The sequence below is a fragment of the Tasmannia lanceolata genome, unplaced genomic scaffold (assembly GCF_043159265.1).
Source record: "Tasmannia lanceolata isolate RefF3 unplaced genomic scaffold, GAP_Taslan_0.1 ptg000008l, whole genome shotgun sequence".
NCBI lineage: Eukaryota > Viridiplantae > Streptophyta > Magnoliopsida > Canellales > Winteraceae > Tasmannia > Tasmannia lanceolata.
Genome location: NW_027518685.1, coordinates 10,784,038 through 10,798,884, shown reverse-complemented (window position 1 = coordinate 10,798,884; position 14,847 = coordinate 10,784,038). Strand labels below are relative to the sequence as shown.

The 14,847-nt window shown below is 39.5% G+C and overlaps 2 protein-coding genes across 4 annotated transcripts; one reads left to right on the top strand and one right to left on the bottom strand.

Annotated features, from left to right (window-relative positions):
• The first annotated feature begins 1,748 nt into the window (after positions 1 to 1,748).
• On the top strand, positions 1,749 to 4,067 carry LOC143884323 (Heavy metal transport/detoxification superfamily protein). Of its 2 annotated transcripts, XM_077387835.1 has the most exons (4): positions 1,749 to 1,869; positions 1,958 to 2,022; positions 2,143 to 2,218; positions 2,710 to 4,067. In XM_077387835.1, exons 2-4 carry the CDS (start codon positions 1,984 to 1,986, stop codon positions 3,807 to 3,809), a joined length of 1,215 nt encoding a protein of 404 aa, XP_077243950.1. In that variant the 5' UTR covers positions 1,749 to 1,869; positions 1,958 to 1,983; the 3' UTR covers positions 3,810 to 4,067. The 2 variants fall into 2 exon arrangements, with proteins under 2 accessions (XP_077243950.1, XP_077243949.1); XM_077387834.1 differs by having other exon boundaries at positions 1,764 to 2,022.
• A 4,877-nt stretch (positions 4,068 to 8,944) lies between these two features.
• Positions 8,945 to 13,776, bottom strand: LOC143882789 (glutamyl-tRNA (Gln) amidotransferase subunit C). Of its 2 annotated transcripts, XM_077386205.1 has the most exons (3): positions 13,442 to 13,776; positions 10,634 to 10,728; positions 8,945 to 10,038 (listed from the first exon to the last, which is right to left on the bottom strand). In XM_077386205.1, exon 3 carries the CDS (start codon positions 9,941 to 9,943, stop codon positions 9,251 to 9,253), a length of 693 nt encoding a protein of 230 aa, XP_077242320.1. In that variant the 5' UTR covers positions 9,944 to 10,038; positions 10,634 to 10,728; positions 13,442 to 13,776; the 3' UTR covers positions 8,945 to 9,250. The 2 variants fall into 2 exon arrangements, with proteins under 2 accessions (XP_077242320.1, XP_077242319.1); XM_077386204.1 differs by lacking the exon at positions 10,634 to 10,728.
• Between the last annotated feature and the right edge of the window lie 1,071 nt (positions 13,777 to 14,847).

The following is a 14,847-nucleotide window of genomic DNA, read 5'->3' as shown; positions in this document are numbered from 1 at the left end:
TACCCTAGTTTTAATGAACTTGACGGCGGACTTGTCTGGTGGAGCGGTGAGTTCGGTCCTCACCATGGCGCGATGACTCCCCCCGGTGGACATCTAGCCTCTCTTGGGCAGGTCGTGGAGCTTCTGGAGGCGGTTGGGGAGGTGCCTCGAGTAGCTGCTGGTACTGCTCGACGAGAGTCGTCATTTGCTGGAAGAGAGCTTGAACTTGCTCTGGAGTGGGTAGGGGGTTCATGTGCTCCGAGTGAGCAAGGCTCTGCTCGGCCGTAGCGGAGGCCGCCACTACTAGCGAGGCAATTCGCCCGCTCCGGGTCCTGCGGGGCAGCATGTCTTGGGTAGTCCGTGCAGTGGGGATGCGCGCGCTCTTGCGCCCTGCCATTTTTGTTTGTGAGGGATCTGAACAGCTTTTAGTTCTGGAGTCCCACGGATGGCGCCAATCTGTTTGGCCCAAAATCGGTTAACAGATATGGCAGTGACGTAAGAACCGAGCTGGAGGGAAGTAGAGTCCGGATGAGCTGTGTGCTGCACAGAAGCAAACGAGGTCAGAATGACCGACCCGGAGTGTACTCCGGACAGGCCCTTCGACACTCAAGTCAGTATGAGCCGGAGTGAACCGGAGTGAAGAGGGTGTTTTAAGAGTGGTGGGTGAGAATTCAATACCCTGATTTATGAGCTTTGAAGGCCCTTTTATAGGGAGAAATTGGGGTAGTTGGGGAGTTAATGCTCCAAGACAGGTGTCGACCAGCTATAGGTTCAAGCTCACCTACTCGGTGTAATTACCAAACTACCCCTGCTGACGCGGGGTCTGCGGTGGGCCCTCTCGAGACATGTGTCGGCAGCTAATAGGCTGGTCCGCGGTGGGCCCTCCTCTAGCCACGTGTCGGCAGCTAATAGGCTGCTGTGTTTTTACACCCCATCATTGACTGTCCATTTGATATGAGAATGACATCAGAAGCTTAAACAAGACTCCTCACAGCAGCATGTTAGCATGATCAGAACCCTTCATACGAGGGCCCAACTTATTAGATGACATATCACGAGGATCACTCAGGTCATGCCATTTCAAAGAATTCAATATCTGACCATGAATGTGGAATGTGATTCATTTTTTAACCATCTATTGCGAATTTTTTTATTTTTTATTTTTTTTGTTTTTTGGAACGGCTCCATTGTAAACTATTACGAGGAATGCTAAACTCAAGGGCACCCTCACAAAAACTAGATGACAGAGTGCCCCCATTTGTGGAATGTCGTGCATCTAATGTTCTTTGGCGCCCTTTCATCTGGTTTTTTGCAAGGGCCCGTGAGTTTAGCATTTCCTCAAATATTAATGAACCGAATATCATCTCCAAGTGTCAATTGACATGCATTGGATTCCAAGTTTGAAACCACTCGTGTACCGTTTATATGCATTCATGAAATGATATTCGCACTCCCTCTTTTAAATAAGCCACTTGGTTCTTTATTTATTTTATATTTCTCTTGTGAGGAGTGTCACTATCAAAGCGGCTGAGTTACATTTTCATTTCCCATCAATTTCCATTTTCCCAAGTCACCGAAAGCCATAAAAAGTCAAACTCGCCCTTTCACCTACACTCAAAGCAGTAAAAAAGAAGAGACGATTAACAAGGGAGTTTAATTGGCTTATTCTCATTATCTCGGGAGAAATAGAGTAACTTGTGACAGTAGGACTGGCAATTGAAGTAAGGGCCTGTCAAGTCGCTGTTTATCTTTTTATTGTTTTTTCAGTATTTAACATCAAATCACATCATTTCAAAACCACCTCCCTTACCCATCTTCTCTTTCTCTCTTTGTTTGTTGCTGGCTTATGGTTTTTTCCACTAGAGGTGACGAGTTTGTTGAAACAACCATGTGGGTTTGTTGAGAAGAATCTACTAAGAAGTGTTCTCATGCAACCCTTTTCACCACCTTAGTTTTTTTTTTTTTTTTTTTGGCACAGAGATTTTTTTCTCAACAGCAGGAGAAATGACTAAGGATGAGGACTTTAAGCTCCTTAAGATTCAGGTATGTCTGACTCTATCCAAGACTACCTTTGATTCTGTTTCTCTTTCTTATTCTTGGTCTTTTGGTTTCCTTCTTTTCCTTTTTAATAAAATATATATGTACCTTTTGGTTTCTTTGTAGACTTGTGTTCTCAAAGTAAACATACACTGTGATGGATGTAAGCAGAAAGTGAAGAAACTACTCCAGAAAATTGAAGGTACTTTTTAAGTTCCTTATTTCAGATTGTTTTTTTTTTATGAAAGCAAAATGCATAGAAAAAGCTGCTTTTTGTTAGCTATCTATGTTGGAGGAATAGGCTGAGACACTGATCTAGAGATAAAAGGAAGGAATTTATAAGGAAGTTATATCTGATAGTGGGTCTTAATTTTTTCGAAAATAGTAGAAATCTTTGATACAAATTGGAGATGCACTAAAAAAATTGAACTTTTGTACTTTCTTCACAGTCTACTGGACATAATACTTGATGGATTTTCTTTCAAACTCAGTGTAGTTGGAGAAAGATTGCTTTTTTTAGCTAGAGAAGAAAGCTATTTCTCAATTTACAATGTTCTACAGAAGTGAAACAGAAAAATCTTGGTAAAAAAACATGAAAATTACTATTTCGATTACAGTTTATGGATCTTATACCACCATTCAAAAAAAAAAAGTTTGTGGATCTTATACCCTGTTTTTGCCTCTCCAATTCAGGTGTGTATACTGTGAATATAGATGCAGAGCAACAGAAGGTTACAGTTTCAGGAAACGTAGATTCTGCAACCTTGATTAAAAAGTTGGTCCGAGCTGGGAAACATGCAGAGCTCTGGTCTAAAAAATCCAACCAAAACCAGAAATCTCAACAACAGCAGCATTGCATCAAAGATAACAAGAACACCAAAGACCAAAAACAGGGTCTGATGAAAGGCCTTCAAGCCTTCAAAAACCAGCACAAGTTCCCTGCCTTTAGCTCTGAGGAGGACGACGAGTATTGCGATGACGACGAAGATGATGATGAAGAGGAAGAACTCAGGTTTCTCAGAGAGAAAGCAAACCATTTGAGCCTTCTCAGGCAAGCAAATGAGCTCAATGCAAAGAAAGCTGCTGGGGCAAACCACGCCAATCAGAATAAAAATGGAGGAAACCCTAATCAGAATGCTGGAAAGAAACCTGGTGGAAACCCTAATCATGGAGGAAACCCTAACCTTAATCATGGAGGAAACCCTAACCCTAATCTGAATGTTGGGTTGAAGAATGCAGGTGGGTCAGAGCAGAAAAACATAAATGTTGCTCCCAAGATGAACCCAGCTGCTCATTTGGGTGGTGTTATGGGAAACCCAAATGGTGGAGAGGGCAGAAAGGGTAATGAGATTAATGGCATGGGTCTAGGGTTTCATGGGTATGGAGCTGGTGGGGTTGGTCTTGGAGGCAATGGGTTAGGGTTCCAAGCCCAACCCAACATCTTACAAGGGGGGTCTGGATTTCCTGCAGGAGGGTTTACAGGGGGGCAGCCGCAGCAGCAGCAGCAGCAGCAGCAGCAGCATTATCCATCATCCATGATGATGAACATGCATGGCCACCAGCAGCATCCATCAACCATGGCCATGAACATGATGAACATGCAAAACAGGCATCCCATGATGCATGACAATAGATACATGCAACCCCAGATGATGTATAATCGATCCCCTGTTGTCCCTCCTTACACTGGTTACTATATGTACAGTCCCAGCCCTAATTATCAGCCAGATAATGCTGATTATGGTGCCCATATGTTCAGTGATGAGAATGCCAACAGCTGTGCTATCATGTAAAGAGGAGGGGAAAGAGACATGGGCTCGGGTGTCTGTGCTTAGAACAGTATCTAATAGTGTTTGATTTCTGTTTTAAGTGTCTTTTTCATTTGTTGTTGTTGTTGTTGATGAAGATGGGGTGGGGTATTGATGGGATGCTACCAGATCTGTTTTTTTTCTTCTTTTTCAGTGTCTTTGATTTTGGACTTAGTGGCTACAAGCTACTAATTTATATGTTATCTAGTAACCAGTAAAGAAATAAATGTCTTTGTTAGTCAACTTGGGTCTTCTGAGTGCTGGGTACTGACAGATGAGGACAATTTGCTTTTCTACAGGGACAAGACAGATTAGAACAGCTATAAGCAAGCCTGAATGTAACTTATATTTTAGAGTAATTACACATTTAGAATCTCATCTCCCTTACTTGATATTGGTAACTCCCCTTTTATATTGGAGGCTTTGTCATTGCCAATTAGAAATTTGAAATCCCTAACATGATGTCAAAGTGCTTTGAGCAGTGGTGCTACTTCATGTTGCAGGTTCGATCCCAGCTCACCAAACAGAAAAAATATGAAGCTTGGCAAGAGTACAAATGGTGGCGACTTTCTCAATAATCCGAATAATTTTTTCCCAGCCATGCTATTGATGGCCATTGAGCAAAAATCCACCTCCATTGGCAATTCTAACCATGGTTTTAAATTACGACCGAAATCTGAAATTTCGGATTTTGGTGAGGACCGAAACTGAAATTCCCGAAATTTACCAAATTTTGTTCGAAATTCGAAATTACGTCAAAATTTGTAATAAAATAATAATATTTTATTCTATTAAAGAATTTCGAATGAAATTATGGAAAATTTGCGGTAATTTCGATCGAAATTCCGTCCCAAAAACCCGCGTTTCGTGCGCTAATACGAAATTTCGGGATCTCGGCTGAATTTCAGCCGAAACCGAAATTTAAAACCATGATTTTGAAATTTAAAACCATGATTCTGACACCCCAATTTGGTGAGCCATTAAAAGGCTTGAGTTTTGTTCTATTGCGTATCCGTAACAAGAATGCCTCAGGCAATAAATGGTTTGGAGTTTGGATCATTGAGAAAGTGGCCCTCAATTTGAACAGTTACTATACGTTTTGTCGAACAGTTACTCTACATGGAACAGCCTCAATGGGAAGGCTTCCTTGATCACATAAATCAAGAGTTGTATAGTGCGGGAGAGGAGAGTAGTTGACAGAGATTCAACTAAAGAGAGGAGTGTCATTATCATTAGAAGGGGCGTGAGAGTATTAGCTCCCTAAACATAGAAGCTGCATTTGACAGTGAAGCTGCAATGAAGTTAAGAGACCAGAGTTTGGACTCTGACATGCATCACATGGAGATTTTGATTCTCAGTTAAAGTAAGCCTAACCTAGAAGCACTCTGAAAAGGCCTCGTTTTCCGTTTACTTTTTTATGCTGTTTGTTGGTTTAACTGGCCCTCTGATGCATGGGTCAAAGCCCTTGCTGTATAAAATCCTCTCCAAAGATATCATCGGTATCTGATGTGTTACGCTGACTCACGTGGATAAAGATTGATATCCACACTACCAAGTTTTGATCCTGGCACTACTAACTGTGTTTTAAATTATTTTATTTTTTTTCATTGGTTGATCCAATCTTGGGCATTGTAACAGAAGTGAAAAGTGTAAAAAAAGTGATCAAAATATGTAAGTGCTGATGTTTCATTGGACAAGATGATAAAAGTTTTGGGAAGAGGGAGGAGCTGTTGCGTAGAGACAGTCAAACACCTTGGCTGACATTGTCCAAAGGCCGAGCACTTCTTACTTTCTCTTTATATGTGTGGGTCCCACATATCTGACATGACATGGAGAGAAAAATATTTCAGCGTCTCCCTGCAACGTTACGCTACTTCCCTTTATTTTGAATTTTCGACTTCCTTTTTGCAGGGTCTCCTTGAGAGGATGTGATTGTGGTTGTCTCCCGTATGAGATAAGAGAGTTATTTTGAGAAATTTCTAGTGAAAAATTGAATCTTATCTTGTGATCCATCACAAGTGTGGGCCATTGCCCCTGCTCCCAAACTCATCGGATAATCTAGGCCCTTGATCGAGGGTGATGAAAAGTCTCCTTTAAGGATACCTAGTTCTTTGCACATACTCAATCCTGGGAATGTTTCATAACTCAGCTGGGACCCAGATAAACTTGGTTGGCCTGTTTGAGGTTGTTAGATCAATTGTCCTTATCACGTACCAAATAAGTGTGCAACAGTCTACATTAACATGGTGGGCCCTATTGGGGATGAAGATGAAAATTATTTTTCTGTTGAGGGTTCATTTATGGGCGTGTAACAAATGGTAACTTTTTTTACAGTAAAATTTTACATTTGAATCATCTTGTAGAAACCAAGGCCAAAATAAAATCTCCATTGCCAAGGGACTCAAAACAGATCCAGCCATTGATGATCAGGGAGTAGAGAATGAGAAGTTATGTAAAAGAATCGGCCCACTGCCTTTGTCAGCCATTGATGATTAGGGAGTAGAGGAGAGTGGCACTCTCGAATCATTTCCATGAATTTGTTATATTATTGCAGCCATTTAAATCCTGTTTACACCCTTGTTTTACATCGGATCTAAACAACACAACACGGTGTTTGCTACAAATTTTCTTTACCTTGGACAGAAGGAGAGCTTGGAAAACGACCGTGAAGAAGATAACCCATATAAAAACAAAGTAAGAACTCCTCAAGTGAGATCTTTCGATTTTCAAAGAGAGGGGAAGAGAGCTAACCCATCATCTTCAGCTGAATTTCATGTAGAAAGGCATGATTTGATGACAAAATTCTAGAATTTTGTTTTAGAATCTCTCCTAACCAACTACCACTCTCCAGCTGAATTTCATGTAGAAAGGAATGAATTTCATTTAGAATCAGTCTCCAAAATATTACTTTTTTTTGTTTTAGAATCTCTCCAAACCACTTGCTGCCTCGGAGAGTTGGGTGGAAAGCCGAGAGATGGGAGGGCAGAGAGCATAGAGGAGGGTGCTAATTGGCTGGGCTGAGGAGAGATGCAAGAAACCTGATTCTTTTGCAAAAAAATTGGGAAAATTACAGATAACGTGACAAGTACCCCTGAAGTTTTTATAACGTGACGGAGTGAACGGCGAGGCAGAAATGACCAAAATGCCCTCATCTTCCCCAACTGAAAAGTAGGATTTTCAGACTTGAAAACCGAAAATTAGGGTTTGATTCAAACCCTTGTTTATGTATCAACATAAACCCTCGATTTAGGAGTTTTATTTGTCTTCATTCACACCATTATCATGATTTGCACATAAACCCTAATATTTTAGAGCTTTTTTTTGTTTGTTTTTATCAATGTTTTTCTCTTCAAATGTGGGTTTGATGTAGCCATGGGGTGAGGTTTCATTGTCTGTGGTGGAGGTGGCGGTGATGGCCGGAGATGGTAACGGCAGGGGTGGCCGAAGGTGGCGGCGGTGGAAAATGGCGTAACCCTAATCCCTCTGCAAATGAGGATATTTCTGTCCTCAAAATATTAACCATGGTTAGTTTCAGTCTTTCCGTGAGGTTAAACTGACGGACTGTTGACGGAGGGGGTGTACTTGCCACGTTTTGAAAGTCAGGGTTAGAGTTGAATGTGTCAGAAACTAGAGAGGGTGTAAATGTAATTTTCCCAAAAAAAATTACTCACTCGAGAGCCGTTAGCCCATTTAAGGCCAACGAGTTACTTGATCCATCATTCATAGACTTGATTTTAGTTACTTTTATTTTTTCATAAGAGACTTGTTTAGTTCATTTACTCACTCGAGAGCTGTTAGCCCATCTAAGGCCAACGAGTTACTTGATCCATCATTCATAAACTTGATTTTAGTTACTTTTATTATTTTTTTCATAAGAGACTTGTTTAGTTCATTTATTTGGAATTTATTTCTATTTTTAATTATAATATTTTAACCTAGGTGTGAGAGATCCACGTCAATATATGACAGGCATTTCTCACATTTTTCCCAAACTCGCCTATCACTAATGCATAAGTACAAACTTTCTATATTTAGTAAGCCTGGACTTACTCAACTTAAGCCTCTGTCCCAAACTAGTTGGAGTCGGCTGATGAATCCTTTAGAAAATTTTCATGAAGAACATGAAAGGATCTACCCGGCTCAAATTGACTAAGTCTAATCCTGACACAAGTTGTGTTCGTCTACATGGATCATTTTCTTCCATCCTATCATATCCAAGGTCATGTTCGTTGTTATGTTCCTAGTCCTCAAGTCTTTCCTCACTGTTTCTACCCAAGTTGTTTTCGGTCTACCCCTATCATATCTTCACTCTATCTTTCTCCAGTTCCTCTCTCAGCCATTGCATGCAGTGGATGATCAAGACACGAAACATGCAATGTCACTCCTAAGTACGGAATTATTTTTTTATTCACTTTAGATCCTTACCCCATATTCCCTACCCTCAAACCTTTTCCATTATATTTACACCTTTTTTCATTATGAGCCCTACCCTTGTCACCCTACTTTGCCACATCATCCCCCATCATTCTCTTACCTCAAATAGATGTTGATTGGGCCCATATTTAGATTTATATCATAGATTTGATTTTGTGTTACCTTATTTTAGGCCTATTTTTTTTTACTAGATGACTATTTTGTTTATGAACTATAAGTATGAAACTTAGTTTAGAATTTCTATTTGATTAATGAGCTCTAGAGTTTAGAATTTTTATGAATAACTTAGTTGATTTGATTATTATGCTTTGTTTTACATATTTTGAGAATGCATGTTGATGTTATAATAGAATTAAAACCTTTTATTTGCTCCTAATTTTTAAAAAGTCGCTTTCGGATCAATTTGGTATCAGAACTAGGTTCACATCAACGAGCATAAAAGCCACAATTGACTGAAAATGACACCAGGAGTAAAAATTTGTTTGAGGCCAACATAACGCATTATTAACAAGAGTAAGTCCAATGGATCACACGACTTAAATTTAGGCCTAATTTTAGATGGCCCAAATGAGCCACTTTTGCATGTCCCCAAGATGCACGGCTATCTCCATCTTGAATTTAAGTTCTTAAAACCACTTTTTGTTATATCTCTAAGCCAAATCCAACTGATTCAGATCAAAGCCCTCTCAAGATAATTGTCTGCTATTTTAATTCGGAATACTATTATCCATCACAAATTTAACATGATCAAACAATTGATACCAAATAAGCAAAGAATTCAGAGCATAAAAATTTAACATCATCAAACAATTGATACCTGGAATGGAGCTCACTCACAACTTTGCAGATAAGTGGAAAAACAGGGGTCGATGGACTTTTGATTGACTAGCATTGCATTCCATGATTTTTAGATGTAAACAGTGATACAGTCAAGCACTAACAGGTGTTTTGCTTATATATTTCAGAAAGAAAGAACAGAGGCTTACCGCTCCTTAGCGCTTTTCTGCTTTCCTTCGTCTAGACTTGGCTTTTTGCCATTTCTTTCTTGAGACAAACTTGCTCTTAGGCTTCAACTTCAATTCAGGGGAGAATTTAAAATTTGGATCTCTCATTCGTGCTTGAATATCCTTGAAAAATTGCATGTTCAACTTCTTGGGTCCACCCTCTCTCAGCTCTGCATACTCAGGCCCGGATACAATATTTTCAAAAGCCCCTATCAGAATATCTATATCAGTCATCACCTCAAACACATTGATGTAGCGCCCATCCGGTCCTTTCTTCAATTTCTTTAATGCATTTTCAACAGCGATTTTCCTAGCTTGTTTCCCTGGAGACAACTCCTTGGGTTCTTTTTCGGCTTTCAATAGTTCTGATATTGTTCGATACTTTGGGGTCTCCTCAAACTCAAATAATTTGTCTATATATGGATCACTACGCTCATTTGGATAGGGTTCAGTAGGAATATCATCATCATCATCACATTCACTACCAGTCCACAATGTCTTTTCCTCGTCACTTCCGGACCACACACTTTGTAACTCATCGCTGTTGTCGGCATCAATAAGCCTTGACCGCTCCTCCGCCTGCTCTTTCAGTTTCTTGACATCTTTGTCAACATGTATACCATCCTTTGAATTGGTCTCATCTTCATCACTCCCTGTCCACAGAGAGGACTCTTCATCCATCTCCTTCTCCAAGGCTTTCCTAAATTCTTCATCGCCTGGCTTTATATTGCCAAATAGGTCATAATTTGTGCGTCTACGAGCATAGGATCGTGATGCTGAGACATTTAAGAGACATTAAGTTTGAGTAAAAGATAATGGCAAATGGGGGGCATATTGCTAACACAAAAAACTACACAGAAAAAAATTGCTCTATTCAATGTCTCATTCTGCCAGGATACAGATTTTTTTTTTTTAAGTAACAATTATAATAAAACAAAACGAGGATGTAATACATGGAAAGGGGACACGATGTCCCACAACCAGTATAGGTAACTCATGTTTGTAGCATTTTCAAACATCATCAATAAGCATACCGACTTTCAGGGGGGTCTTCACGGCATAATCTTTCATTACAAAATTAAGTCAAAAGTTGTTGTTTACCATAATAAAATCAACATTGTTAAAATTAAAATAAGGTTGGAAATCCAAAAAATTTAATTGTTATCACTAGCTATATTTTTATTGTTGTTAGAGGATATTACAAGCAAATATCTATTAGCATATACCCAGTGGCAATATCTGAGTTTAGAGAAAATTCACTAGTATATGGGACACAGAAATGTATACTAAATGAAGTATTCATTAATAAAGCAAAGCACCACACCATACTAGTTAGATGGAATGGTACTTGACTTTTACAACACTAGTTACCGTGGAAATGCTTCAACCTTGATGCGAATTTAGAACTCTTAGTATGAAGCTATTCCCGCACAATAATTCTACGGCTAACGGCTTCAAAGTTTTTCCTACAAGATTTGCAAATTCAGTAAAACTCAATCAATTCCAACTGCCACAAATAGAAGGTTAAGACTAATAAACAGGTCAATACTGTTTCATTCTCTACAGAAACAAATGTTCACCAGGAAGACACAGATTCGCAAATCGTAACACTAGATCGTAAAAATACATGATGATGACAAGCAGATATGTTCAGAAAGAAGTGTGATTCTGTTAATTCACAAGCATTAAGCTATCAAGCTAGGGGATGGATCTGATGACACGAGATGATAGATCTGTCAAAGAAACAAGGGCATGTTGACTAAGCTCTACCTATCATAGTGTAGATTCACAAATCAGGAGGAAGCAAATCCTACGTCAAAGAATCTAGTTTGAACGAGAAAGCTTTTCTTTTGCCAAAAACTTAAAAATTAGAGAGAAGAACACTGTAAAAAATAACAATTTAATAAATGTCAGATTGTTGTGAGATATCATCCTTTTCTTTCTTCTATTGCTTTCTTTCTACTATTGCCCCACACAACTTGGTTGCGTTAGACAAATGTTAGGGATTCCCAAAGTGCAAGGATTAGGAATTGAATTCAAATTGAGCAAAAAAATTTTTTTTTTTGAAAGATAACAGTCTTATGACTTATCAATGTAGATGTAACCCACATACAAGCATGGGGACCAGGTGTCCCTCCAGTCTATAACAATTACGGCATACATATCCTAACAGAACCAAATGACCCCCAATACAGCCCCTCTCAATGCCTCTCAACATAACTACAGAAAGGGACCAAAACCCCCAGTACAGGACTTAAATTTTGCACCCTTTTTCATGGCAGCAGGTTATATATTCATTTCCACTACAGTGCCCCAAGGAACTGTGTACTGGTAGTCTAGAATGGTCGCAATTCTGCAGGTGCTTCCAGTCAACTGCTGTGATTCAGCTGCACAATCAGCATATCATCCCTGTCCGCGTCATCCTTGGCTAATTTGTAACGTTGGCTGATCGATGCCTATACTGAAACTTAGACTCAAAAAGCATCACAAGGTCCCTTATTTCATCAATGATATTTAACTTAGGCCCGAAACACTTCACAAGGTCCTTTATTTCATCAATGATATTTTCTATCTGCCATGGACCGATCACCTTGTTGGAAGCCCAGGCTATAACATTTGACGAGTCATGTTCGATGAACAAAGGCTCTGACCCATGTTTTGCGTACCATATCAAGCCCCATAGTAACGCTCTGGCCTCCGCCTCATTTGGGTCGCGAACCCTAGCTGAACCCGAGTAGGATAGAATTGCATGACCGCTGGAGTTCTGAAATAAACCTCAGATGCCCGCTCTTCCAGGATTTCATTTTGATCTTCTGTCAAAGTTCAATTTTATCCATCCATCTGGGTGTGGTAACCACTCCGGAGTTACTTTGGTTTTTCGCCAATGAATAATGTCAACCTAGATATCAAGAGTAATCTTGCTCCAGCTTCGCTGTTTTTCCGTCACTCTTCCATAACCAAAGGGGTAATAAAATTTGGCAAACCTAGACTATTTACTATGACAATCGTAATTTTAACATAATGTACCAGCTCCTATCAAATGAAAGCAGTCATTTTTGGAGGCTGCTAACCAGAACCCAGCCGTAGTAATTAAATTAACAGATATGAGTTCAAGTAAACTTCCTAGAGTTAGAGCAATGGCAAGAAGAGAAAAATGAAACACACAAATTTATTTCAACTCCTCACTCAAAGTTATCTTCATTCCTCCTCTCCTTGTCTTCACAGGACTTGCCTACATTTTCTTCACAATTGAAAGTGGGATTTTACTAGTGAAACATAGAAGAAACAACTCAATCCCAGATCATAAGAGATATACTTGAATCAAAAAATTTGCTATTATATTGGCATTGTGTTAGATTTTTACAAAAGTATTCACAGAACTTATGTATGGGCCTCGCTGTTATTATAAGTCATTGCTTGCAAGTACTGATTTCTATTGGAAAATGGCATGGACAATGGGCTTCATAAGTAGTGAAGTTAGGAGAGAGCATGGTTTCAAAACTCCCACGCATCATTGTCAACTCACAAAAGATGGCTTCTACCTTGCTTGTGTTATTGTCTGAGCCCGCATTTTGCCCTACAAAGTCAATCAAAACCCATTTTGACTCTTTCAAGTTGTGACTGCATCAATCAAGTAGTACTCAGTCGTGCCGTGCTGAGTTGACAAGGATTTATTTTAGCTGTATTTTGGCTTGCATCCGCATTTTTAAACACTGAGAGAGAGAGAGAGAGAGAGAGAGAGAGAGAGAGAGAGAGAGAGAGAGAGAGAGAGAGAGCAATTGTAGTTGCTGCTAGTTGAGGTTAGATCTTCTATTCTGAGGCTGACGGTATGCGGAAAGGGGAGTCTGAGGGGGTAAATATGGCGTAGATGTGGCATGTAGAGGGAGAAGAAACAGTCGTGATTAGTGAACTCAAGAGGCAGGATGCCCTAGTATATTAGTGCAGACTAAATTTTAGAAAATTAAAATGGTTTCCAGATAGTTTTATTTTCATTCTATTGAACAACTGAATTTTGGGGTGACACAATAGAAAAAATCTGAAAGGAAATGACCAGAATTAAGAGATAACAGAAATTTCCATATTCATGACACAAAATTATCAACTGGAATTTAAAAGTAATGAAAATATCAGATTTATGGAACAAAACTATGAACAAGAATCAATAATTAACCAAAATACCTTGCATAGTCAGCCAATTTCCTCCCTTAATTCGCTCTCCTATCGACCCGCACCCCAATTTCATCCTGTCAAAGGCTGATGAGTGGAGAAGGTTTTGAATGTTGTGGAGAAACGAAATCATTGAACAGAAACATATTCGTCGACCCATTTTCCACCCCTCCTTCTTCTGGTTTTAATTCAATGCCTCCTTTTTTATTCTTCACAAAACAAAACAAAACAAAACAAAACAAGTTGATTTTAACAGAGAATGCAAAAGCGATTACGAATTGGGGGAAGAAAAGGCGGGAAAGAGAAATGATATGGTGTTAGAAAACCCTAATTGCCTTGGTAGAAAAGGGGCACTTCACGGAAATTTAGTGATGTGGACATCGGCTCTTATAAAGTTAATATAAAAAAAGAACTGTACGGACCACGGTTGATCCAAACCGTCAATGTGATGGAACACAACATAAATAGGTTGTGCCCCAAAAATCATTTCCATAGGCCGATCCTAGCCCTCCAATCGATAGATGTTTCCATAATTCCTCGTATCTTAAATCGGATGGTCAAGATCACCTTATAGTTTTTTAATTAAAAAACCATAAAGGAGGGGGTAAGATCGAAATTATACGGCTTTAATGGGTGCCTTTGTTAAAATCATAAATGAGGGGGTAGGATTGAAATTATAAGATCTAATGGGTGCCTTTGTTAAAAGCATAAAAGGGGGGTAGGATTGAAATTATATGAGTTGAATGGGTGCATTGTTCAAAAAAGTCAAAAAATATGACGTGTAATTCTCATGTGATTTTCAAAAAAATCGAAAACACTCTCCTCTTTTCATGGGATTTGCACAAGTCCATCACAAAAGGTCTGTCGCACTTCGGACCAGCCACCTCAATAATAGAGACAAAAGCTGATAACATTTCCCTTCAGCACTACTGAATTTTGATGAGGGAACCCCTCACTTTATTAAAAGTACCATATGGCCTGCACCATAGGATGATCTAGACCATCTGTTAGATGAGCACAATGCAATTTATGCCCCAAAAATCATTTCCATAGGTTGATACTCACCCTCCAATCTGAATGTTAGAGAGTTGATCCTAACCCTCCAACCCTAACCCTCCGATCTACGGAGGGTTAGGATCATCCTATGGAAATATTTGTTGGGCACATCCTATTTAGGTTGTGACCGATCTAATGGACGGTTTGGGCCACCCTATGGTGCGGCCCATATCGTACTTTTAATAAAGCGAGATTGCCAGCATCAAAATACAGTAGTGCTCGTTTTCCTTTTTTTTTAAAATGTTATCAGCTTTTGTCCGAAGTGCGACAAACTAGCCGCAAAAAGCCTTCTGCGGATGCTAGCAATTCCCAAGTTGTAAATGTCACTACCTTTTTTTAACATGTTTTATGGCATCTTCACC

Excerpts from the sequence above, each read along its gene's own strand:
- LOC143884323 (XM_077387835.1), top strand. The coding sequence starts at position 1,984 with ATGACTAAGGATGAGGACTTTAAGCTCCTTAAGATTCAG. Across the intron at positions 2,023-2,142 it reads TTAAGCTCCTTAAGATTCAG|ACTTGTGTTCTCAAAGTAAA; the intron begins GTATGTCTGACT and ends GTTTCTTTGTAG. Across the intron at positions 2,219-2,709 it reads ACTACTCCAGAAAATTGAAG|GTGTGTATACTGTGAATATA; the intron begins GTACTTTTTAAG and ends TCTCCAATTCAG.
- LOC143882789 (XM_077386204.1), bottom strand. The coding sequence starts at position 13,589 with ATGGGTCGACGAATATGTTTCTGTTCAATGATTTCGTTTCTCCACAAC. Across the intron at positions 10,039-13,441 it reads AAATTGGCTGACTATGCAAG|CATCACGATCCTATGCTCGT; the intron begins GTATTTTGGTTA and ends TAAATGTCTCAG.